Source organism: Pan troglodytes, chromosome 10, assembly GCF_028858775.2.
Source record: "Pan troglodytes isolate AG18354 chromosome 10, NHGRI_mPanTro3-v2.0_pri, whole genome shotgun sequence".
NCBI lineage: Eukaryota > Metazoa > Chordata > Mammalia > Primates > Hominidae > Pan > Pan troglodytes.
Window position 1 is genome coordinate 76,111,336 of NC_072408.2, and position 26,686 is coordinate 76,138,021.

Consider the following 26,686-nt stretch of genomic DNA (forward strand, 5'->3'; position numbering starts at 1 on the left):
GCTGGGATTACAGGCGTGAGCCACCGTGCCCGGCGTATGTGATATAATTTTGTTCTTTGAAATTGACTATAGATTTGCCTTATATTTCTGTAATAGTACCAGATATGTACTGTTGTTTTAATGGAAAAAAATCAAAATTGATTTAGAATATTATCTATAGAGGTGTATTAAAACAAGATTTGCCAAAAAAAAAAAGTGAATTTGGGATGTGTATTTCTATATATTACAAATCATAAAAGAATTCAACACAGGCTTCCTTTTTGTTTTTTTAAAAAAAGCAAAATAGGCCAGGTGCGGTGGCTCACGCCTGTAATTCCAGCACACTGGTAGGCCGAGGCAGGTGGATCACCTGAGGCCAAGAGTTCGAGACCAGCCTGGCCAACATGGTGAAACCCCGTCTCTACTAAAAATACAAAAAATTAGCCAGGCATGGTGGCAGCCGCCTGTAATCCCAGCTACTCAGGAGGCTGAGGCAGGAGAATTGCTTGAACCTGGGTCAGGGAAGTTGCAGTGAGCCAAGATCATGCCACTGCACTCCAGCCTGGGCAACAAAGCGAGACTGCATCTCAGGAAAAAAAAAAAAAAAGCAAAATAACTTCCCAGGTGTAGTTCATGTTTTTTAGAAAATTAGATTCCATAAAATTTGAAGGGAAGTATGTTTTTTAGAAAATTAAATATATACGCTCAGTGTATTTTTTTTCCTAGTTTTCATTTGTAGATCATAAAACTAACTAATTCCTTATATTTTAGGATATGTCAGCATATGTGAAGAAAATCCAGTTTAAATTACATGAAAGCTATGGCAATCCTTTAAGAGGTACAATATAGTCTTTTGATTCACAATATCCAAAGTTAAAAATGGCTAGGAAACTAAACCAATAATTTACTATTTTTTTCTGTCTTTAGTTGTTACTAAACCTCCATATGAAATTACTGAAACAGGATGGGGTGAATTCGAAATAATCATCAAAATATTTTTCATTGACCCTAATGAAAGACCTGTGAGTAGCATTAATCTTTGTAAATATAAAATAAATTTCTTAGTAAATGTGAACATGTAATAATACTTAATGAACAGTGTTCATTCAGATGTGTTTTATGTAAATTTATGGCACAGTGTATCTTGCCATGAGTTAAGTTTTTCATTTTTAAATGTAGCGCCTTTCAAAATCCTTTTTTTTTCCAAGTATGGAAAAAAACATATAATATGAACATGTATTGGAAAGAAACCATGGAAATCAGATGACTACTGCAGCAAAAAAACTTAAAACTATTATTATCATTCAGTTATTAGTAATAAATAAGTTGAGCCCATATGCGGTGTAAAATGATTTTTATAGTTTTTGGTAGTTAAACCCTAAGAAACAGTGTTTTTGCTTTTTTAAGCTGTCATCAGTACTAGCGCTTCATTTTATATCTTATTTATGAGTCTTTATTTTTATAGCCACTGGCTTTTTCATCTTTTGATCTCTTCTTATCAGATTGTTGCTTGATAATGTAAAAAAAAAATCCCTCCAGGCTTTTGCTTTGATTCTTCAGCAACTTTGTTAGGTTGTGATACCCTCATTTTAGAGATCAGGATACCAAGGCTCAGAGGTCAAGTCGCTGCTCAAAAACACTCAGTTAATTATGGTAGAGCTAGTTTTTGAACCCAGATATTTGCATTCATACCTTTTTCTAGTATTTTTTCTTTTGAGTAAAACCACTAGGCCTTTTTTTTTCTTAAGCCTGTAGGGTCAAAACTCAGTAATGGCTCTCACATTCCACATATGTGGCTGGGGTTTAACTCCAGTTTCAAGGCTTTCACATTCATCACCATTTTATCTTGTTAGAATCACATCAGTCTTTTAGCACCAAACATTTACATTTTAATTATCAGATTATATTTTTTAAACTGTGTATGTATTTTTAAAGGAGCTGAATATCACCTGGACCAGTATTTCAGCAAACCGGTTCCTAACTGGCTGCATCAGAAACACCTGAGGTGCTTGCTTATTTATTTATTAATTTTTGTGAGGTGCTTTTTAAAAATTCAAGCTCCTAGGCCTCACCTTTTGGAGAGTCTGATTCAGTAGGTTTGGAATGGGGCCAGCACCCCAGGTGATTTTGATGCACAATGAGAATTGGGACCCAATGACGTAGACTTACTCTTTTCTTCCTACGTAGGAATTTATTTAGGCAATATCTCAAATGAGAATCTAGTTTGGGCTTGCATATCTCCAATATGGAGAATTAACTTATGTCACTAAGTAAAACATCCTATTCAAGGTTGGGGTAGTTTTAGTTTTAAGAAAGCTGTACTTTGTTATGCTTTCCTGAACTTTTTACTGATTACTATTCCTACCTTAGTTTTCTTTTCTCATGAGTAAGCATCCATAGCTCATTTAAACATTTTTTGTGTTTTCATGTGATGAAGTTTTTAGATCTCCTACCATCTGTGTTGCCCTTCAGGAAAACACGCTCATGTTATATTTTGTTTGGCAATAATTTTTTTTTTCTTTTGAGACAGAGTTACACTCTGCTGCCCAGGCTGGAGTACAGTGGCATAAACACAACTCACTGCAGCCTCTACCTCCTGGCCTCAAACAGTCCTCTGCCTCAGCCTCCCCAGTTGATGGGACCACAGATGCATGCCACCATGCTGAGTTAATTTTTTATTTTCTGTAGAGATAGGGGCTTGCCATGTTGCCCAGGCTGATCTCAGACTCCTGGGCTCAAGCATTCCTCTCGCCTTGCCCTCCCAAGGTGCTGGGATTACAGGCGTGAGCCACCATGACCGGCCAAGAAATTATTAAATATTATATCTGCTATTTGCAAGATATTGTTTAAGGGATTGAGAAGGATACAAAAATGAGACACTGACCTTAATGAGAATAGTTTATTAGGGAAAAGAGAGCATAGAATTTAGCAGATGTTGAGAGGGAGAGAGAAGCAGCCCATATGTTACTAGAGTAGAAGCTCTTTTTAACTTTGTAAGATTGCTGGGTTTTCATTTTTATTTTGAGAATATGCTGCCTTACCTCCCTGTCTCCTCATCTGTTACCCCTTATCCCCAGTTGGAAAATAAATCTATGAAAGAAATCATTGTATCCTGTAACCTCATTATGAGACAGCTCTTGAAGTCACTCTTAGAAAGGTATAACCTATTGCACTGCTATGGTGATTAATCTGTTGAATAGATTCCCATATAGATTTACATAGGCCTGAATTTTATTCTCTAAAAAATATTATAGGGTTTTTTAGTATTATTAAACTATTGTACTTTTTCAATAGTTAGCTCTTACAGAAAATGTCCAGTGAAGGTTTATTTAAAATATCTAAGAAAGACAACTTGGTTGGAAGGTAACTTGTGATTTACTTCTGCTACCCAGTAACCTATTATACAGATCAAGCCACTATGAAAAGAATGGTTGTTTCTAAAAGCAAAATGTCAAATTGAGTTTTCATTCCTAGAAATAGGGATTTCTAGGCAAGTATAGGCAGTTTCATTGTTCTAAGAATTTTCAAACACCACTCAAAATTACAGACATCTGTCTTGAAATGTTTTTATTGCCTATATCCGCATGAATGCCTCTGGAAGTCTGAATAATAAATTTAGGGAAGGACAGTTTTACAATGTAATTGTAGAATTTTTTAATTGTAAAAGTCAGTTGTGCACATGGTTTTAAGAGAAGATTTTTGAAATAAGTGTAAGTCTTCTGTATTAGTTTTCTGGTACCATAAACTGGGTGGATTAAAACAACAGAAATTTATTCCCACAGATCTGAAGGCTAGAAGTCTGAAATCAAGGTGTTGGCCATGTTTTTTCCAAAGCCTTTAGGGGAGCATCTTTCCTTGCCTCTTCCAGCCCCAGATGTTCCTTGGCTTTTGGCAACATATCTCTAATATCTTCCTCCATTGTCACATGGCCTTATCTTTCTCCCTGGTCTCTGTGTCTTCTTCTCTTCGAAGGACACCAGTCATATTGGATTGTGGTCCACCCTAATGACTTCATTGTAATTACACCTGCAAAGACCCTGTTTCCAAATAATGTCACATCCACAGGTACTGAGAATTAGGGCTTCGTATCTTTTGCCTGCATTTATAGTCCCAGTTACTTGGGAGGCTGAGGCAGGAGTATCATTTGAGATCAGGAATTCAAGACCAGCCTGGGCAACATAGTAAAACCCCATCTCAAACAAAATATACCTTTTGCAGGGAGGTCACAATTCAGCCCATAACATCTTTATCCCATCTTTGACCTCTTTTCCAAGAAAACTGCTTTTTAACAGTTACCTGTTTTCAATTCCTCTAGAAATTACTCACTCCCGTGCATCTCATATATTTAAATCCCTAATATTGGATTTCTCAGCTTCAGATAGTATCTTTCAGTGCCTAATGATTGATTATAGGTGATCCTTTTTCGTCCTCTTTCCAAGTTTCCTTTTTTCATTTTGCCAAAGGAATTTTTTCAGAAAGGATGCCTGAGAAATAAACTTTCAGAGATATTGCCCATCTGAAATGTCCTTATTTTTTCTTCATAGTTCATTGTTGGGGAGAAAAATTCTAGGCACTAAAGGTAGATATGCTTTCTTGTCTATGAGTGGAGAGAGAAGGGAAAGTCAAGAGGCCTAGCTACCCCATAGCATTCTTGACTTTGATACTTGCCAGTTCTGAGCTTGGAGCACTGTAGGGCTCCTGGGAGCTCTGGCTCACACCTCTTAGGCAGTTTTCTTAAGTTTTCAGGTTGTGGTTTTTCTCTGTCATTGTTTATTATCCTTCTTGGTAGACTCATCTGCTTTCTGTCTGTTCCAGAAATTTGTTAAATTATTTGCTTTAAATAATTTGATATGTAATTCATGCTCTCTTATTTTGCTGTTATTTTAGTAGAATTCTGTGCATTTCCCTCCTCCCCTTTCTACATTCTTAGTGCATCATCTTGAGCCTGGAAGATGTCCTTTAAGTAGGATATTTCCACTTGCTGAGCCATGTCCAGGGAAATCTGACATTCTGTTAATTGAGCTAGATTTTCTTTAGGGGGAGTTGATGGTGCTTGTTTAAATTCAGTTGCAAGGAATTTTATATTTTCTGACTTTTTCAGTGTACCCTTCCTTGCTCCCTATTTCATGACTTTTTTGAAGAGTACCATTCTCTTACAATTATGCTAGCTAACTTTTTAGAAAATTATTTGGGGTCTGGTTTTCAGAACTTCAACATGAAGTCTGATGTTTTCCGAACTAGATTTTATTTTGCTAAAATAATCACACATTGTGCTACAAAGCTTTTCCTTTAATGTCTTACTATACCTGTTTTTAGGTATTTGAAGACATGTTGCTCTTCCCAAAGTGAATTATTACTGACCAACTTTTTATTTATTTATTATGTCATTTATGTAATAATCTTATAGATCCCCAAAGAAATTATCTTGCCCTCACTGAACTTTTTCATTCCCCACAGTAAATTTGTAAACTCTAATCTTCAAAGCAGTCACAATTAATCCACTTGTGTAAGTAAAAGAATTCATGTTTTAGTGATTTCTCAGTTTAATTTCTATAGCTTTATCTTGTGTTATTTTTAGTTTCCTCTCTAGAGATTCTTGAACAGATTCTTAATTACCCTCTAAAGAGTATTCATGTTAGGTAGATATGAATGGATCTAATAGGAAAATAAAGGTACAGAAAATTTGGGTGATTTGCTGCAATAAGTTGCAGTTGAAACAAGATCATGAATTTGACATGTATATACTTATTCCAGTCTCTATTTCAGTTAAAAAAATGCCAGTGTCTTATGATGATAAAAACCATTGCACAGATTTGACATCTGTTTCTATTTCACAGGTAACCCTGTATCATTTGCTAAAGCTGTTTCAATCAGACACCAATGCAATGCTGGGGAAAAAGACAGTGGTTTCAGAGTTCTATGATGAAATGGTAAGAAGATTTTATAATGATAGTTTAAAAGCATTTGAAGTTGGAGAACTTTGAAGTTATTGGGTTTTTGTTCATTTTATCCCATTAGATATTTCAAGACCCAACAGCAATGATGCAACAACTATTGACAACATCTCGTCAGCTAACATTAGGAGCCTATAAGCATGAAACAGAATGTAAGTGCCATGCATTCATAATTCTGAAAAATAACGTATTCTGTAATAGTGAAAGGGTTGTATGGTTCGTGCCTTTTACACTTTAAAAAAATGATATAGGTAAGTTTTTTAGGTGTTAAAAAACACAGTTTGTATTACAGTGGAACATGTAAAAAGGATGTTTTAAATTGTTCCCAAGTAGGCCTGCTTTCAAGAAGGGTGAAAGACAGCCTCTTACATTCGCTGAAGTAGTATGTCTGTTTTATTCCCTAATTACATTTAAGTATAGTTTTTTATTAGTCTTGCTTAGCCTATCATTTTCTGTTTACTAGTCTTTGCTAACAAAATCTGTGTGAAGAACCTTGCAAACCATAATTATACTTTTATATACTGTGAACTAGTTTATCTTATATTTTTGCTGATGTCATTTTACATAGTTTCAGATTAATGCTCAAGTGTTGACTACCTGAATGCCACATTGATAATCGGTCATGTGTATTTTCTCTCTAAGCTGACATGGTCTCAGAATCCTGTACGCATTAATCTGTGCATCTATTCTCAGTCATTTGCAATTGGCATTTAATATGAAATCTATTTGACATCCCTGTGTTAACACTGATGTTACTGTTCAGTCATTTCTTTGATTATTCATTCATTACAATATATAGTGAGTACCAGTTAATGCCAACCATTGTTCTAGGTGCTAGCTGCTGAGGTTAGAGCAGTGCCTGAATCAGACAAAAAGCCCTATCCTCATGGGCCCTACATTCTAGTGGGAGGAAAACAGGTATTAAACAGAACAAGGAAGTATAAGGTAGTGATTAAGTGCTATAGAGACAAACAAAGTGGGGCAGGGAGCATCTTTGGTGGGACGAGATGGTTGGAGTTTTAGATACTGATATCAAAATGTCAGTCAGGAAATGCTTTCTGAGCATTTGGAGACCTAAAGGGGTAAAGGAGTGATCTAAGGGAAGGATATTATATGTAGAGGGAGCAGTGAGGACAAAGGCCCTCAAGTAAGTGCATGGCTGAAAAACAGCAAGAAGTCCAGTGTGACTAGAGTAGAGTGAACAAGAGGACGAGGAGTGGGAGATGAGATCAGAGAAGTTAATAGGGGACTAGGTCATATAGGGACTTGTGGGTAACTATGAGGGCTTCAGATTATTAAACTGAGATGTGAAGTCATTTGTGAGTTTTGAGCAAAGGAATGACATCAGATTTAACTTCTTTAAAATGTTTAATTTTGTGGGTATATTGTAGGTATATATATTTACTGGGTACATGGGATATTTTGATACAGGCATACAATGTCTAAAAATTACATCCAGGAAATGAGATATCGATCACCTCAAGCATTTACCCTTTTTGTTACAAATAATCCAAATATACTCTTTTAGTTATTTTTAAATGTACAATTACATTATTATTGACTATAGTCACCCTGTTGTGCTATCAAATGCTTAATTTATTCATTCTTTCTATTTTTTGTACCAATAACCATCCTTTACCCACCTACCCACTACCCTTCCTACCCTCTGGTAACCGTCATTCTACTCTGTTTTCTGTATCTCATGAGTTGTTTTTTTTGTTTTGTTTTGTTTTTTTTTTTGAGACAGAGCCTCGCTCTGTTGGCCTGGCTGGAGGGCAGTGGCATGATCTCGGCTCACTGCAACCTCTGTCTCCCAGGCTCAAGTGATTCTCCTCTCTCAGCCTCCCGAGTAGCTGGGATTACAGGTGTGTACCACCATACCTGGCTAATTTTTTTTATATTTTTAGTAGAGACAGGGTTTCACCATGTTGGCCAAGCTGGTCTCGAACTCCTGACCTCAGGTAATCCACCCACCTTGGCCTCCCAAAGTGCTAGGATTACAGGCATGAGCCACCACACCCGGCCTAGTTGTTTTAATTTTTAGCTCCCACAAATAAGTGAGAATATATAATGTTTATCTTTCTGTGCCTGGCTTACTTCACTTAATATAATGACCTTAAGTTCCATCCATGTTGTTTGGAATGACAGGATTTCATTCCTTTTTTATGGCTGAATAGTACTCTGTTGTGTATATGTACCATATTTTCTTTATCCATTCATCTGTTGATGGACACTTGGGTTGCTTTCAAATCTTGGCTATTGTGAATAGTACTGCAATAACATAAACATGGAAGTGCAGATATCTTTTTGATATACTGACTTATTTTCTTTTGGATATATACCTAGCAGTGGGATTGCTGGATCATATAGCTCTATTTTTTGTTTTTTGAGGAATCTCCAAACTGTTGGCCATAGTGGTTTTACTAATTTACATTCCCACCAACAGTATATAAGGGTTCCCTTTTCTCTCCATCCTCGCCTGCATTTGTTATTGCCTGTCTTTTCGATAACAGCCATTTTAACAGGCATGAGATGACATCTCATTGTAGTTTTAATTTGCATTTTTCTCATGATCAGTGATGTTGAGCACCTTTTCGTATACCTGTTTGCCATTTGTATGTCATCTTTTGATAAATGTCTATTCAGATCTTTTGCCCGTTTTAAAATCAGATTCTTAAGGAGTTGTTCGAGCTCCTTATATATTCTGATTATTAATTCTTTGACAGATGGGTAGTTTGCAGATATTTTCTTCCATTCTGTGTGTTGTCTCTTCACTTTGTTGTTTCCTTTGTGGTACAGAAGTTTTTTAACTTGACGTGATCCCGTTAATCCATTTTTGCCTTGGTTGCCTGTGTTTATAGGGTATTACACAAGAAATCTTTGTCCAGTCCAGTGTCCTAGAGAGTTTCCCCAATGTTTTCTTTTAGTAGTTTAATAGTTTGAGATCTTAGATTTAAGTCTTTAATCCATTTTAATTTGATTTTTGTATATGGCGAGAGATAGGAGTCTAGTTTCATTCTTCTGCATATAGATATCCAGATTTCCTGGCACTATTTATTGAAGAGACCGTTTTTTTCCTCAAGTATATATTCTTGGCACCTTTGTCAAAAATGAGTTCCCTGTAAGTGTGTGGATTTGTTTCTGGGTTCTCTAGTCTGTTCCGTTGGTTTATGTGTCTCTTTTTCTGCAAGTACCATGCTGTTGTGGTTACTATAGCTCTGTAGTATAATTTGAAGTCAGGTGATTCCTCCAGTTTTGTTCTTTTTGCGGAGGATAACTTAGGCTATTCTGGATCTTTTGTGGTTCCACATAAATTTTAGGTTTTGTTTTTTTTTTCTATTTCTGTGAAGAATGTCATTTGTATTTTGATAGGGATTGCAGTGAATCTGTAGATTGCTTTGGAAAGTATGGGCATTTTAACAATATTGATTTTCCAGTTCATGAACATGGAATATCTTTCCTTTTCTGTGTGTTCTCTTCCGTTTCTTTCATTACTGTTTTATATTTCTCATTGTACATATCTTTCACTTCTTTGGTTAATTCCTAGTTATTTAATTTGTAGCTGTGGTAAATGAGATTACTTTCTTTTTTTTATTTAATTTTTTAGTATTTATTGATCATTCTTGGGTGTTTCTCGGAGAGGGGGATTTGGCAGGGTCATAGGACAATAGTGGAGGGAAGGTCAGCAGATAAACATGTGAACAAAGGTCTCTGGTTTTCCTAGGCAGAGGGCCCTGCTGCCTTCCGCAGTGTTTGTGTCCCTGGGTACTTGAGATTAGGGAGTGGTGATGACTCTTAACGAGTATGCTGCCTTCAAGCATCTGTTTAACAAAGCACATCTTGCACCGCCCTTAATCCATTTAACCCTTAGTGGACACAGCACATGTTTCAGAGAACACGGGGTTGGGGGTAAGGTTATGGATTAACAGCATCCCAAGGCAGAAGAATTTTTCTTAGTACACAACAAAATGGAGTCTCCTACATCTACTTCTTTCTACACAGACACAGTAACAATCTGATCTCTCTCTTTTCCCCACATTTCTCCCTTTTCTATTGGACAAAACCGCCATCGTCATCATGGCCTGTTCTCAATGAGCTGTTGGGTACACCTTCCAGACGGGGTGGCGGCCGGGCAGAGGGGCTCCTCACTTCCCAGACAGGGTGGCCGGGCAGGGGCGCCCCCCACCTCCCAGACAGGGCGGCGGCCGGGTGGGGGCTGCCCCCCCACCTCCCGGACGGGGCAGCTAGCCGGGCGGGGGCTGCCCCCCACCTCCCAGACGGGGCGGCTGCCGGGCGGAGACGCTCCTCACTTCCCTGACAGGGTGGCTGCTGGGCGGAGGGGCTCCTTACTTCCCAGACGGGGCAGCTGCCGGGCGTAGGGGCTCCTCACTTCTCAGACGGGGCAGCCGGTCAGAGACGCTCCTCACCTCCCAGACGGGGTGGCGGTGGGGCAGAGACACTCCTCAGTTTCCAGACGGGGTCGCGGCCGGGCAGAGGCGCTCTTCACATCTCAGACGGGGCGGCGGGGCAGAGGCGCTCCCCACATCCCAGAGGATGGGCTGCCAGGCAGAGACGCTCCTCACTTCCTAGACGGGATGACGGCCGGGAAGAGGCGCTCCTCACTTCCCAGACTGGGCGGCTGGGCAGAGGGGCTCCTCACATCCCAGACGATGGGAGGCCAGGCAGAGACGCTCCTCACTTCCTAGACGGGGTGGCGGCCGGGCAGAGGCTGTAATCTCGGCCCTTTGGGAGGCCAAGGCAGGCGGCTGGGAGATGGAGGTTGTAGCGAGCAGAGATCACGCCACTGCGCTCCAGCCTGGGCAACATTGAGCACTGAGTGAGCGAGACTCCGTCTGCAATCCCGGCACCTCGGGAGGCCAAGGCTGGCAGATCACTCGCGGTCAGGAGCTGGAGACCAGCCCGGCCAACACGGCGAAACCCAGTCTCCACCAAAAAATACAAAAACCAGTCAGGCGTGGTGGTGCGCGCCTGCAATCCCAGGCACTCAGCAGGCTGAGGCAGGAGAATCAGGCAGGGAGGTTGCAGTGAGCCGAGATGGCGGCAGTACAGTCCAGCCTGGGCTCGGCATCAGAGGGAGACCGCGCAGAGAGGGAGGGGGAGGGGGAGACTTCTTTCTTGATTTCATTTTCAGATTGTTCACTGTTGGCATACAGAGATGCTACTGATTTTTTTGTATGTTGATTTTGTATCCTGCAATTTTACTGAATTTGTTTATCAACTCAATAGCTTTTTTGGTGGAGTCTTTAGGTTTTTCCAAATATAATATCATCTACAGGCTGGGTGTGGTGGCTCACGCCTGTAATCCCAGCACTTTGGGAGGCCAAGGCAGATGGATCACCTGAGGTCAGGAGTTCAAGACCAGGCTGGCCAACGTGGCGAAACCCTGTCTCTGCTAAAACTATAAAAATTAACCGAGCATGGTGGCATGTGCCTGTAATCCCAGCTACTCGTGTGGCAGAGGCAGGAGAATTGCTTGAACCTGGGAGGCGGAGGTTGCAATGAGCCGAGATTGTGTCACTGCACTCCAGCCTAGGCAACAGAGTGAGACTCTCTCTCAAAATAAATAAATAAATAAATAATGATAATATCATCTACAAACAAGGCTAATTTGACTTCTGCTGAATTTTATCAGATCCTTTTTCAGCATCAATTGAAATGATCATATGGTTTTTGTCCATCATTCTGTCGATATGAGGTATCACATTGATTTGCTCATGTTGAGCGATTCTTACATCCCTGGGATAAATCCCGCTTGGTCACGATGAATGATCTTTTTAAGGTGTTGTTGAATTCTTTTTGCTAGTGTTTTGTTATGGATTTTTGCATCAGTGTTCATCAGGGATATTGGCCTGTGGTTTTCTTTTTTTGATGTACCTTTGGTTTTGGTGTCTAGGTAATAGTGGCCTCATAGAATGAGTTTGGAAGTATTATTTTCTCAATTTTTTGGAATAGTTTGAGTAGGGTTGGTATTAGTTCTTCTTCAAATGTTTGGTAAAATTCAACAGTGAAGCCATTGGGTCCTGGGCTTTTCTTTGCTGGGAGACTTTTTACTACAGCTTCAATCTTGTTGCTTGTTACTGGTCTGTTCAGGTTTTGGATTTCTTCATGATTCAATCTTGGTAGGTTGTATGTGTCTAGGAATTTATCCATTTCTTCTAGATTTTCTAATTTATTGGCATATAATTGCTCATAGTGGCCACTAATGATCCTTTGAATTTCTGCACTGTCAGTTTTAATGTCTCCTTTTTCATCCTTTGAGTTTTCTCTTTTTTCTTAATCTGGCTAAAAATTTGTCAGTTTTGTTTATCTTTTCAGAAAACCAACTTCTTGTTTCATTGGGCTTGTATTTTTTCTTCATTTCAATTTTATTTATTTTTACTCTGATCTTTTTTCCTCTACTAACTTTGGGTTTGGTTTGCTCTTGCTTTTCTCATTTTTTACAATACATCGTTAGATATTTTATTTGAAGTTTTTCCTCTATTTTGCTAGAGACATTTAAAGCTACACATTTCCCTCTGAGTACTGCTTTTGCTGTGTTGTTTCCATTATCTGTTTCAATAAATTTTTCAGTTTCCATCTGTCCTTCCTTCCTTCCTTCCTTTCCTCCTTCCCTCCTTTCTTTCTTTCTAACTTTTTTGGAGCTGGGGATCTCGCTGTGTTTACCAGGCTGGTCTTGAACGCTTGCCTTCAAGCGATCCTCCCACCTCAGCCTCCCAAAGTGCTGGGATTATGGGTGTGAGCCTCCGCACCTGACCCAGTTTTTCAATTCTTAATCTCTTCATTGACCCACTGGTCATTCAGAAGCATATTGTTTAAATTCCATGTGTTTGTATAGTTTCCAGAATTCCTCTTGTTATTGATTTCTAATTTTATTCCATTGTAGTCAGAGAAGATACTTCACATTACTTGCTTTTTTTAAAAAAATGTTTTATGACTTGTTTTGTGGCCTAACATATGGTCTTTATCCTTGAGAATGATCCATGAGGTCAGGAGAAGAATGTGTATTCTGTAGCCATTTGATGAAATGTTCTGTAAATACCTATTAGGTCCATTTGGCCTATTTTGCAGATTAAGTCCAGTGGTATTTTTTTGTTGATTTTCTGTCTGGATGATCTGTTCAGTGCTGAAAGTTGGATGTTGACGATGCCAGGTATTGTTGTATTGGGGTCTATCTCTCTTAAACTCTAATAATATTTGCTTTATGTATCTGACTGCTCCACTGTTGGGTGCATATATGTTTACAATTGTTATATCCTCTTGCTGAATTGACTCCTTTATTATTATATAACAACCCTGTCTCTTTTTATAGTTTTTGTTGTGCAATCTGTTTGTCTGATGTCAGTATTGCTACTCCTGCTCTTTTTTGATTTTGCATGCAATATCTTTTTTTTTCATTTGCACGCAATATCTTTTTCCATCCCTTTATTTTCAGTCTACGTGTGTCTTTATAGGTGAAGTGTGTTTCCTGGAGGCAGTACATCATTGGGTCTTGTTTTTTCATCCATTCAGCCACTCTGTGTCTTTTGATTGGAGACTTTAGTCCATTTACATTCATTGATATTATATTTACATTCATTAGTATTGATAAGTAAGGACTTCCACCATTTTATTTTTCTGATTGTTTGATGGTCTTCTCTTTCTTCTTTCCTTCCTTCCTGTTTTCCTTTTAGTGAAGGTGATTTTCTCTGGTGGTATATTTTAATTTCTTTTTATTTTTGTGTTTCTCTTTTATGTTTCTAGGTTTGAGCTTACCATGAAGCTTGCAAATAATATCCTATAACCCGTTGTTTTAAACTGATGACAGCTTAACACTGATTGCATAAACAAGCAAGCAAAAAGAAAGCAATAAACACTTTATATTTTAACTTCATCTCCCCACTTTTAACTTTTTGTTGTTTCTATTTATATCTTATTGCTATCTATGTCTTGAAAAATTGTAGTTATTATTTTTGATTGGTTCATCTTTTCATATTTCTACCTAAGACTTGTGTAGTTTACAAACTGCAATTACAATGTAATAATATTCTTTGTTTTTCTGTTTACTTGCCAGTGAGTTTTGTATCTTCAGATGATTTCACATTACTTATTAACATGCTTTTCTTTCAGATTGAAGAACTCTTCAGCATTTCTTGTAGGGCAGCTCTGGTGTTGATGAAATCTCTCAGCTTTTGTTTGGGAAAGCATTTCTCCATGTTCGAAGGCTATTTTCACCAGATGTACTATTCTAGGACAAAAGGCTTTTTTTCCTTCAGCACTTTAAATGTCATGCCACTTTCTACTGGCCTGTAAAGTTTCCACTGAAAAGTCCACTACCAGATGTATTAGAGCTCCATTGTATGTTACTTGTTTTTGTGTTTATTTCCTCTTGTTGTTTTTAGGATCCTTTCTTTATCCTTGAGATTTATGAGTTTGATTATAAACTGCCTTGAGGTGTCTTCTGTGTGTTAAATCTACTTGGTGTTCTATAACCTTCTTGTACTTGAATATTGATATTTTTCCCTGAATTTGGGAAGTTCTCTATTATTATCCCTTTGAATAAACTTTCTACTCCTCTCTCTATCTCCTCTTTAATTAAGGTCAATAACTCTTAGATTCTACCCCCACCCTGCCTTTTTATTTTGAGACAGGTCCTGACTTTGTCACCCAGGCTGGAGTGCAGTGGCATGATCTTGGCTCACTGCAACCTCCACCTTCCGGGTTCAAGCAATCCTCTCACCTCAGCCTCCTGAGTAGCTGGGACCCACAGGCACATGCCACCACTATGCCCAGATAATTTTTTTTTTTTTTTTTTTTTTGGTGGAGATGGGGTTTTGCCATGTTGCCCAGGCTAGTCTCGAACTCCTGGGCTCAAGCAGTCCTCCCTCCTTGGCCTCCCAAAGTGCTGGGATCATAGGTGTGAGCTGCTGCACCTGGCCTGGATTTCCCCTTTTCTAGGTTATTTTCTAGAACTTGTAGATGTGCTTCATTTTCTCTTGTCTCCTCTCACTGTGAATTTGCAAATAGCCTCTCTTCAAGCCCACTAATTCTTTGTTCTGCTTGATCAGTTCTGCTATTAAGTGACTGATGCATTCTTCCATATGTCAGTGGTGTTTTCAACTCCAGCATTTCTGCTCAATTCTTTTAATTTCCATTTATTTATTAAATTTATGTGATAGGATTCTAAATTCTTTATCTGTGTTATCTTGAATTTCTTTTGAGTTTCCTCAAAACAGCTATTTTGAGTTATCTTTCTGAAAGGTCACATATCTCTGTTAGAGATTGGTCACTGATGCCTTATTTAGCTCGTTTGGTGAGGTCATGTTTTCCTGGATGGTCTTGATACTTGTTGATATTCATCAACGTCTGGGCATTGCAGAGTTAGGTTTTTATTGTAGTCTTTGTAATCTAGGCTTGTTGTACTTGTCCTTGGGCAGGCTTTCCAGGTATTTGAAGGAACTTAGGTGTTGTGATCTAAATTTTTGGTCACTGCAGCCATATCTGCATTAGGGGATACCCCAAGGCCCAATAATGCTGTGGTTCTTGCAGATTTGTAGGGTACCACTTTGGTGGTCTTGGATAAGATCCAGAAGAATCCTCTGGATTAGCAGGCAGAGACTCTTGTTCTCGTCCCTTACTTTCTCCCAAACAAACGGAGTTTCTGTTTCTGTGCTGAACTGCCTGGACCTGAGGAGGGATGACACAAGCACCCCTTTAGCCACCACCACTGGGACTGCCTTAGGTCAGACTTGAAGCCAGCACATTACTGGGTCTTGCCCAAGGCCCACTGTAACCGCTGCCTGGCTGCCACCTATGTTTGTGTGAGGCCCTAAGGCTCTATAATCAGCAGGTGATGAAGTCAGCCAGTATCAGGGGAAATTCAGCCAGATATCAGGTGAAATTCACCCCCAATATTTCACATAGGTTCTTTCCTATTTTCCCTAAGTGTCGGCCAGTCTGAGAAATAAAGGGACAGAGTACGAAAGAGAGAAATTTTAAAGCTGGGTGTCCAGGGGAGACATCACATGTCGGCAGGTTCCATGATGCCCCACAAGCCGCAAAACCAGCAAGTTTTTATTAGTGATTTTCAAAAGGGGAGGGAGTGTATGAATAGGGTCTGGGTCACAGAGATCACATGCTTCACAAGGTAATAAGATATCACAAGGCAAATGGAGGCAGGGCGAGATCACAGGACCGGGGCAAAACTAAAATTGCTAGTGAAGTTTTGGGCACATATTGTCATTGATAACATCTTATCAGGAGACAGGGTTTGAGAGCAGGCAACCGGTCTGACCAAAATTTATTAGGCAGGAATTTCCTAGTCCTAATAAGCCTGGGAGTGCTACGGGAGACTGGGGCTTATTTCATCCCTACAGCTGCGACCGTAAAAGACAGCCGCCCCTGAAGCAGTCATTTCAGAGGCTTACCCTCAGGGACACATTCTCTTTCTCAGGGATGTTCCTTGCTGAGAAAAAGAATTCAGCGATATTTCTGCCATTTGCTTTTGAAAGAAGAGAAATATGGCTCTGTTCTGCCCGGCTCACCAGCAGTCAGAGTTTAAGGTTATCTCTCTTGTTCCTTGAACATTGCTGTTATCCTGTTCTTTTTTCAAGGTGCCCAGATTTCATATTGTTCAAACACACATGCTCTACAAACAATTTGTGCAGTTAACGCAATCATCACAGGGTCCTGAGGTGACATACATCCTCCTCAGCTTACAAAGATGACGGGATTAAGAGATTAAAGTAAAGACAGGCATAGGAAATCACAAGGGTATTGATTGGGGAAGTGATAAGTGTCCATGAAATCTTCACAATTTATGTTCAGAGATTGTAGTAAAGACAGGCGTAAGAAATTATAAAAGTATTAATTTGGGGAACTAATAAATGTCCATGAAATCTTCACAATTTATGTTCTTCTGCCATGGCTTCAGCCGTTCCCTCTGTTCGGGGTTCCTGACTTCCCGCAACATCTCTCCCTTTCTTTTTATATAAATGTGCCATGGTGATGAAGGCTTGTTCATTCTCTTGATTTTTACCCAGGATTCTTTGACTGGTCCGGCACACTAAAAACAAGCTGATTAAACAGAGAAATGTAATTCCACAATTTACTACAGTGGAGCCCCCAATAGACTTAATCCAAGTCGTGGGGTTTAATCCATAAAGATTTTCTGCCACCTGATCTAACGCCTCAGCTCCAGGCACAATGGATAAGTGAGCTTGAGAGGCTTCAAAAATATGTTTCTTTAATTTCGTTATGTCCAATGATAAATTATCTTCCCTACCCAGAAGGCGTCCTTTGACCATTTCCCATGAAATGATCAGTCTCATTATAGGAATAGGGGATGATACAGAAATCCAAAGTATTCCAGTTGCACTGCATTTGCATGCGATGTTCAAGACTCACCACCCAATCTCCAAGCCAAATAACAGACTGTCTTAAATCATTAATTTGATTAGCTTGTGTCCATCCCTTAAGGGCACTGAGTTTCCCTGGGCTGCGGGTAGGTCCAGAGATTCTGTCCAGGAGCCAGGGCCTGGAGTTGGAAACCTTAGGAATAATCCTGGTGCTCTGTTTTACTGTGGCTGAGCTGGCACCCAAGCTACAAGACAGCATCCTTCCCATTCTTCCCTCCCCTTTTTCCAGGCAGATGATTCTTTCCCCGTGTCCACCACTACCACAGGCCCACAAGGAGTTCTGTCAGGGTACCACAAATATTTACTTAAGGCCCAAGGGCTCTTCAGTCAGCTTGTGTTGAATACTGCCAGGCCTGGGACTTTCCCTTCAGGGCAGTGGGCTCCTCTTGGCCTAGGTAGGTCCAGAGATGCCATCCAAGGGCCAAGGCATGGAATTGGGGAGTTGGTACCAAAGCTTAAGACAAAGTCCCCTTTACTCTTTCCTGTGTGTGGAGGCTGTCCCAGTAATTCAGATTTGGTAGAATGGTGGCTTGGACCAGAGTGATAGCAATGGGAGAAGACATTAGATTTTGGACCTGATTTGAAAATAGGTACAGGAGGATTTGCTGATGTTTTGAATAATGAGGTATTAGAGAAAGAAAAGCAAAGGATGACTTACATGGTTTTGGGCCTGAGGAACTCCAAAAAAAGTCATTGCTTTTTACACAGGTGGGAGGTCTTGGAGGAACAGGTTTTTGCAATTCAGAGTACAGCTTTGGCTGGCCAGGTGTGATGGCTCATGCCTATAATCACAGCACATTAGGGGGGCTAGCATGGGAGGATTGCCTGAGCCCAGGACTTCAAGACTAGCCTGAGCAATGTAGTGAGACCCCATCTCTACAAAAAAATTTTTTTTAACTTTCTGGGTGTGGTGGCACATTCCTGTAGTACCAGCTACTCAGGAGGCTGAGGTTGGGGGATTACTTGAGCCCAGGAGGGCAAGGCTTTAATGAGCTGTTGTCATGTGACTGCACGCCAGACTGAACAATACAACAAGATTCTGTCTCAAAAAAAAAAAAGTGCAAGTTTGGACATGATGGGTGTGGGATGTCTGTAAGACATGTAAGTTGAGATGTTGAGAAGGATGTTGCACCCTGGCATTCAAAGAGAGGAGAAGTCTAGCCTGGAGACATAAATTTGAAAGTTAATACAATTATAAATTATGAGACCAAACGGTATCATCAAAGGAGTAAGTGAAGATAGAAAAGAGGTCCAAAGACTGAGAGACCTGGGCACTCCAAAATTTAAAGATTGAGGAGATAACCAGCAAAGGGAATGAAGAACAAACAGCAAATATGGAGGGAGAAAAACTAGGTGCATGTAGTGTCCTCACAGCCAAGTGAAAAAAGTGTATCACGAACTAGAGAGTGTCTCATACTGCTGATAGGTCAAGTAAGATGAGGGCCCAGTAATTGGATAGAGTAAGATGGAGCTCCTTGATGACTTTAACAGGAGCAGTGTAAGGAGAACAGTAAGGTCAGAAGATGACTTGAAGTGGATAAGAGAACATCAGATAAGATAAATTGGAGACAGACACTGTGGACAACTCTGTCTTGAAGCCTGGCTGTAAAGAGGAGCAGTAGTCTTTGAAGCAGTAACAGAAGCAAGATACGGGGTCAAGAGGGTATTGTTTTCAGGGGGAAATAAACTAGTATATTTGTAGGCTGAAAGGGAGTGATGCAATAAAAGAAGAGGTAGAGGGATGGTAATGAAGTGGGGAGGGAATTGCTGTTTAACAATTAGTGGTTATAGAAGTGTTTTGTTTATATTTTCATAAAACACTTGATTAGGACTTAAAAGATCTGGGTACTAATTATAATTTTGTGACTTAGGTAGTCATTGAAAATTTGTATGCTTTAGTTTCTTTATCTGCAAAAATGTTATGAACATAAAACAGTTAAGTATATGATCACTTTGAAAAGGTGAAAAGCACTACTGTGCTTCATTATTGATCACTCTCTTCTTTCTCTCATACCATGAAATGTGCCCATTCATGGCAGAAAATTCTCTTTTAAAATTCAAGTGCTCACATTTTTCTGTTTTTGACAAAACTATCATCATTGATTTATGTATAACAAGTAGGTATAAATAATATGTTTTGTGAAAAGGCTATAAATCTGTTTCAATGTGTTAAATCTTATGTATGGAGCTGTATAACCTTGGGAAGTTTTTATCAATAAATTAAGTTTTCTGTGTGATCTTTAGTTCATTTTCTTAACAGTACCAAATCAATAAGGAAGAAAAGTCTAATTCCATAAATGGTGTTGGCATAATTGGTAAGCTTTTGGGAAGAAAACTTAATTTTGATCATCACTTCATAGTACTTACCAAAACAAATTCCAGTTTAGTTAAAGATATTTAAATGTTTTTTTGAAAATCAGTCAGCCTGTTTTTTGAAAAATTAGATTACTGGCTATCCTGGCTAGGAAGGACTTTCCAAATTTAAAGTGTTAGGAAAAATCACATTAAAATAAGGATAGACTTTATTAAGTATATTTAATTTCTGCATTTCCAAAAGGCAAAGAAGAAAAGTTTGCAGAAAATATGGCAAAGAATTAATTTTTTAAATGCTAAAATTGATAAATAGAAAAACCTGTTAAACCTCAGTAGATAAACAGGCAGAAGATATGGACAGACAGATAGAATAAGAGATCACCAGTAAATAAAATGATAAAATATCTGGCCCCGCTAATAATTTTAAAAATGCAAACCAAACAGTAGTGAATGACTATATTTGTCCTATTAAATTAGCAAAAGCAATTTTTTTTCCCCTAGAGACAGGTTCTCGCTCTGTCACTCAGGCTGGGTTGCAGTGTCATGATCATAGCTCACTGTAGCCTCAAACTTGTGGGCTCACATGATCCTCCTGCCTTGGCCCCCTAACAGTAGCTAGGACGACAGGTATGTGCCACCATGTCTGGCTAATTTTTTTTTTTTTTTTGTAGGGGCAGGTTTCTCCACCTCAGACTCCTAAAGTACTGGTATTACAGGCATGAATCACCATGCCAGCCAGGAATTTTAAATAGTTGTACCGATTAAGAGTAGAGTAAACTTTGCACTCTCATGAATTGTTTCGTGAGTATAAATTTAGCTCTTTAGGGAAGCTATCTGGGAATATTAATCAAAGGTCTAAAAAATATGTATAGTTTTAATAATTTGAGGGCATATGATAGTCAATATTTAGTAATAATAAAATGCCAGACTTATTCAGTGCTTACTATTTGTACTCTTCTGAGTCTGTACATGTATAAACTCACTTAATTCTATAACAGCTTTATTAGGTAATATTTAGAAAAGGAAACCGAGGTATAAGGAGGTTAAGAAACTTGCCCAGGGTCACACAGCTAGTTAGTAGTAGAATCAGAACTTGATCCCTGGCAGTCCTCAGAACTTAGGCTCCAAAAATTTAATAGTATTTTTATAGAGAGAATATTTATTATGGAGTATATTGGAAGTTTAAGCACTAATGATCTAGGTTTTTAGTTGCTTCTTCAAGAAATAGTAAAAATGATAGTGAACACTTACTGAAAGCTTACTATGTACCTGACAAGCACTTTCCATTTCTTAACTTATTTAATACTCTAAAATAACCCTAGGAGGAAGATACTATGATTAGCACCATTTTGTAGGTAAAAACTCTAGAAAGATTTGATAACTTGCCCAGAATTACCCAGTAGAGCCTGCATTTTAAACCCAAAATCTGTCCACTTAACTAATAAGTTGTAAAAAGCCTGATAGTCTGTCTCCTAACCAGTACGCTGAACTGACTTTATAAAAGTAGTAATTCTTTGGATTTGTTTTCTCGAAATTGAGCTTCATTGGGAAATTAAAAACAGAAACTTTTCTTTTTTTGTATAAGCATTTAACACATAGGAAGCAGAACACTGGAACAAGCTAAAATAAGTTTTAAAATGTTTTCCCCCAGGATCTCATTGCTAATTAACTCATGTCTTCTTCCAAACATCTAGTGCCCTTCGCAGTCTTACAAGTTGTCAAAAATAAAAGTATCATGAATCAAACAACAAATCTATGTCATATCTACAGTGAATGCTGTCCTTCTGACAATTGAGTTAATCAGGTCTCCCTGGCTAGTTTTAAAACTACCGCTTACAGCTATACAGGACTCCTTGTCTTTATGCTGCTTCCTGGGCCTGTATGCCCACTTCATTTACCTAACTCCTTTCTCATTGTTTAAAATTCAGTTTAGATGTTACTACTACCAAGAAGCCCTCCTTCATAAAACTCACCCTTTCTACTTGATTTGAATCCAGTCTACTCTTGTCGTTCCCTATGATTACCTCATAACATTAGTGCATTTTTTTCTTAACCTGTTTCCTGCCTCTGTACCCCAGCATCTAACAAAGCGCATATCATTCAGTGTGTTTTTTAAATTGATGTGGGGAGAGAGGGTATAGGGGAATAAAAATTTCTGCATAGTAAAAAGCACTGGGAACAAAGTCTAAAGACTGACAAGCCATAGAAAAATGTACTCATGTCACAAATGACTAGTTTCTTAACATACAGTAGTCCCCCTTTATCTGGAGAGGACACATTCCAAGAACCCCAGTGGATGCCTAAAACTACAGATAGTACCAAGCCCTATATACTGTTTTTTCCTATACATATATACCTATGATAAAGTTTAATTTATAAATTAGGCACAATAAAAGATTAACAACAATAATTAATAAAATAGAACATTATAACAGTGAACTCTAATAAAAGTTATGTAAATGTGTGCTCTTTCCCCACCCCACCCCCCAAAAAAATCTTATTCTACTTTTTACTCACCTATTTTCAGACCGCTATTGACAGTGGCTAACTGTAAGCATGGAAAATGAAACCATGGATGAGGGGGGACTACTGTATAAAGCTGTATATAGCTCTTACAAATCAATAAGAAAGGCCAATAACCCAATAGGAAAATGAGCAAAAGGAAAACAGATCATTTGTAGAAAGGGAGAAATGTCTCAAACATTATAAAAAAGATGAGTCAGCCCCAGTAGTAATAAGATGAATGCGAATTACAGAAATACTGTTTTTAACCTTTCAGGTTAGGTAAGACCAAAAAGTTGATGCAGTAGGGAAACAGACACAATGCTAATGGGATTATAAATTGGTAGATCCTTTTGAGTTGCTTGACGTTCTTCCAGAATTACAAGTACATATATATTCTGTAACAGTACCATTTCCAGGAATTTATCCTACAAATATACTAAAATGATTATTTACAGCATACACATTATTGCATTGTTTGTAAAAGAAAAAATGGAGATACTCTGAGTGTACATCAATAGGGGGCAGACTAAATTAATTTTATTTATCCATTCAATTAGGTCCTCTGTAGTCATTAAAAAGAATGAGACAGCTCTGTGTTATAGGGTGAGCTTCCAGATATAATGTTAAGTGAAACAGCAAGGTGCAAAACAATGTGTATAGAATGATACCACTTGTGTTGGGAAGAAGAAGAAACTGCACTTGGGTATATGCTTTGTATATCAGCAGACTATTTCTGGGAAGATATCAGAGAACACAACAGTGATTATCTCTGGGAAGAAGCACTGATTGGTCATGGCAGGCTGGGGAACAAGTGTAGTAGAAGGGCATATTTTTTTACTGTCTACTCTTTAATCTTTTAATTTGTAATCTTGTGTGTACTACCTATGTATAAAAATAACTTGTAAAAGAATGAAAAGAATTACAAAGTAAAATATGAATTGTTTTGACAATCACAAAAAGCAAGTCACCAGCAATGAGCAAAATAAGGAAAGAACTCACTAATATTCATTGAATTTTTTTATTTTTTTTATTTTTATTTTTTTTTTGAGGCAGAGTCTCGCGCTGTCGCCCAGGCTGGATGGAGTGCAGGGCGCGATCTCGGCTCACTGCAAGCTCCGCCTCCTGCGTTCACGCCATTCTCCTGCCTCAGCCTCACGCGTAGCTGGGACTACAGGCGCTCGCCACCATGCCCAGCTAATTTTTTGTATTTTTAGTAGAGACAGGGTTTCACCGTGTATTGCATGTTTTTTATGTGCTAGATGCTTTACATATAATTACTTCATGTAATCTTCTTAAATCCTCTGAGAAATACCTAGTTTTAGCTGTATCGTACAAAGAGATTGATGGAGCCTTAGAAATGTCAGCATTCGGCTAATAAGGAAGCAAGGGTTTATTTGAAATCAGATCTTTTCTGTTTCCATAGTTGGGTTTTTTCCCACCAAACCATCTGGCTTCCAATTAGTGACCATCTTTTATTAGTGAAAGTAAGTATAAGTGTACTTTAATAGTGAGCAGCAGTTACCAAAAATGTCCACAAGATGGAAATGTTAGACACAAGCAGATATTTTTCTTTGTAAAACATCATGCTACATATCCAAGTGGCATATTTAAATAGATGTGTCCTGTTTTGCAGTAACATTTCTTTAGTACTTTGTTATAGATAGATAGTTTCAGATATCACTTAATGTTTCTCTTTTCTCATAACAATAGTTGATAGGGCTTTTTCTGTACCAGGCAGTATTCTGGGTACTTTACATAAATTAATTCATTAAGTCTTCTCAACAGGCTGGGTGTGGTGGCTCACACCTGTAATCCCAGCTGCTTGGGAAGCTGAGGTGGGATAATCACTTGAACCCGGGAGTCAGAGTTTGCAGTGAGCCAAGATCACACCACTGCACTCCAGCCTGGGTGACAGAGTAAGATCCTGTCTCAAAAGTTTTCTCAACAAATAATATTATGAAGTATTTGCCATTATCATTTCTGTTTCATAAGTGAGGAACATAGGTGAAATAGCTTACAGTGTCACAGCTAGTAAGTGGCAGAGCTGGGATTCAAATTTTAGCAGTTATTGCTACCTATTTGAAAAAAAGATATTGGCTTGTATTGATAGTGTGATTTTGTCTTTAAGTTTCACCTGGGCCGGGCCTGGTGGCTTATGCCTGTAATCCCCGCACTTTGGGAGGCTAAGGAGGGTGGATTGCCTGAGCTCAGGAGTTCGCAGTCAGCCTGGGCAACACGGTGAAACCCCGTCTCTACTAAAATACAAAAAATTAGCTGGGCATGGCAGCATGCACCTGTAGTCCCAACTACTCAGGAGGTTGAGGCAGGAGAATTGCTTGAACCTGGGAGGCATAGGTTGCAGTGAGCTGAGATCATGCCACTGCTCTCCAGCCTGGGCGACAAGAGCGAGACTCCATCTCAAAAAAAAAAAAAAGTTTCACCTGTATAAAAATTTAAGAATACTTGTAGTTAACGCTTCCCCCCCACCCCCACCCATTAAGACAGAGTCTCACTCTGTCGACCAGGCTGGAGTGCACTAGCATCATCTCAGCTCACTGCAACCTCTGCCTCCCAAGTTCAAGTGATTCTCATGCCTCAGCCACCAGAGTAGCTGGGATTACAGGTGTGCACCACCACGCCCTGCTAATTTTGTATTTTTGATAGAGACGAGGTTTTGCTATGTTGGCCAGGTTGGTCTCGAACTCCTAACCTCAAGTGATCCACCTGCCTTAGCCTCCCAAAGTGCTGGGATTACAGACATAAGCCACTGCGCCCAGTCACCTCTCATTAGCTGATGTATCTTGGGTTTGTGTGCCCCCTTATTTCAATCTTAATATGTGTATGGAAAAAAGGACATTATGTCTTAAAATTTTAACTGTGAGTTGGTGACCAGAACTTTATTTTTAGTTGTAGGAAACATCTTAGATCCTCTCTTGGGAATTCAGACATTCTTCCCCTCCCCCAACCTGCACCCATGTTTAATGTTGTAATTCTTAAGTTATCCACATTTCATCATGGAAACATTGTCGTCAGGAAATGCCATATTTATTACCCTGTCATATATCTTAAACATGTGAGAAAAATACTTTAGTAAAAGTATTTGTTTTCTTTAGTTGCAGAGCTTGAAGTGAAAACCAGAGAAAAATTAGAAGCTGCTAAGAAAAAAACAAGCTTTGAGATTGCAGAGCTTAAGGAGAGATTAAAAGCAAGTCGTGAAACTATAAATTGTTTAAAAAATGAAATCAGAAAACTTGAAGAAGATGACCAAGCAAAAGACATATAAACAGTTCTCATGAGAACTTGGGTAGTAAGCTAAACTGAAAATAAGGTGGGCTTCACTGGAGAAATGGACTTACTGCAAATGCTGTGGTGTTTCTTAGAGGAACTTCATATACAGCTGTTGACCATGAATTTCTTAGCAATAGGAATTTGTACTATTTAAGCAATCTTTAATGGAAAATATGTGTGTAAGAATGGATGCTATATAGGTATTTTACCAACCCATTTTAAGAAAATTCTATGATATTAAGCACAGTTTTTAAAAATGTTTATTGTAGTATATGTATAGCTTATTACCCTTTTGACAGGCATCAAAATTTCATTATAAAGTATTACTTGTACAAATTTTGTACTTCTTTAGTGGCTAGAATTAGTGAAGAAACTTAATGTGTATATTTAATTTCTTCAAGTTCTTACCTGCCCCCATCCTTTTTTGTATATGATGTGTCCAGTAAGTATTCAATAAATGTAGTTTACAGATCCTATTTCTCCCTCCTGATGTGTTTCTTCCTCTTTGAAGACTTTCTGGAACTCCCTCAATACAGTTAAAGTATCTTTATAGTATTGTGACGTCACATCTCTTATTGGCACTCATTGTCGCATATAGAAGCTCTTTGATGGTAAAGATTATATCTTAAGTTTTGTTTTGCCTATATCATAGTGTCATTATTCTTCACATACAAATATATTAATTCTTAGGGGCCGGGCACGGCGGCTTACGCCTGTAATACCAGCACTTTGGGAGTCCAAGGCAGGTGGATCACCTGAAGTCAGGAGTTCAAGACTGGCCTGGCCAACATGGTAAAACCCCATCTCTACTAAAAATACAAAAATTAGCCAGGCATGGTGGCACATGCCTGTAATCCCAGCTACTTGGGAAGCTGAGGCAGGAGAATTGCTTGAACCCAGGAGGCAGAGGTTGCAATGAGCTGAGATCACGCCACTGCACTCCAGCCTGGGCGGCAGAATGAGACTTCATCTCAAAAAAAAAAAAAAATTAAATCTTTCATAGAGACATATGGGAAGCAGCTGCAGCTGTGCATTAGCTTCATGCACTACTCCTACCCTCTCCTCTTTAGCCTCTTCTGTTCAAATCCACACAGCAAGTCCTCTACTTTTAGACTCATCTACTTTTAACATTCATTAATACCTAATCTTTAAAGGTATGTTGGCTGAACCATCTTGGCAACCTAGGAACAAAAATACTTTTTTATCTGTCTGCCCTGATGGATTGGTTACTTT

At 38.8% G+C, this 26,686-nt stretch overlaps 1 protein-coding gene across 4 annotated transcripts in view; it reads left to right on the forward strand.

Annotated features, from left to right (window-relative positions):
* Positions 1-25,929, forward strand: part of YEATS4 (YEATS domain containing 4) — a 32,349-nt gene extending 6,420 nt beyond the window's left edge. For 3 of the 4 annotated variants that reach the window (XM_001155404.8, XM_063786922.1, XM_063786923.1), the window contains 5 exons: positions 751-817; positions 907-1,001; positions 5,817-5,909; positions 5,998-6,085; positions 25,279-25,929. In XM_001155404.8, the coding sequence (XP_001155404.1) occupies positions 751-817; positions 907-1,001; positions 5,817-5,909; positions 5,998-6,085; positions 25,279-25,448 (513 nt within the window). In that variant the 3' untranslated portion in view covers positions 25,449-25,929. The remainder of the gene's footprint in view (positions 1-750; positions 818-906; positions 1,002-5,816; positions 5,910-5,997; positions 6,086-25,278) is intronic. The other variant, XM_009425812.5, reaches the window with a different exon arrangement.
* Positions 25,930-26,686: the final 757 nt, after the last annotated feature.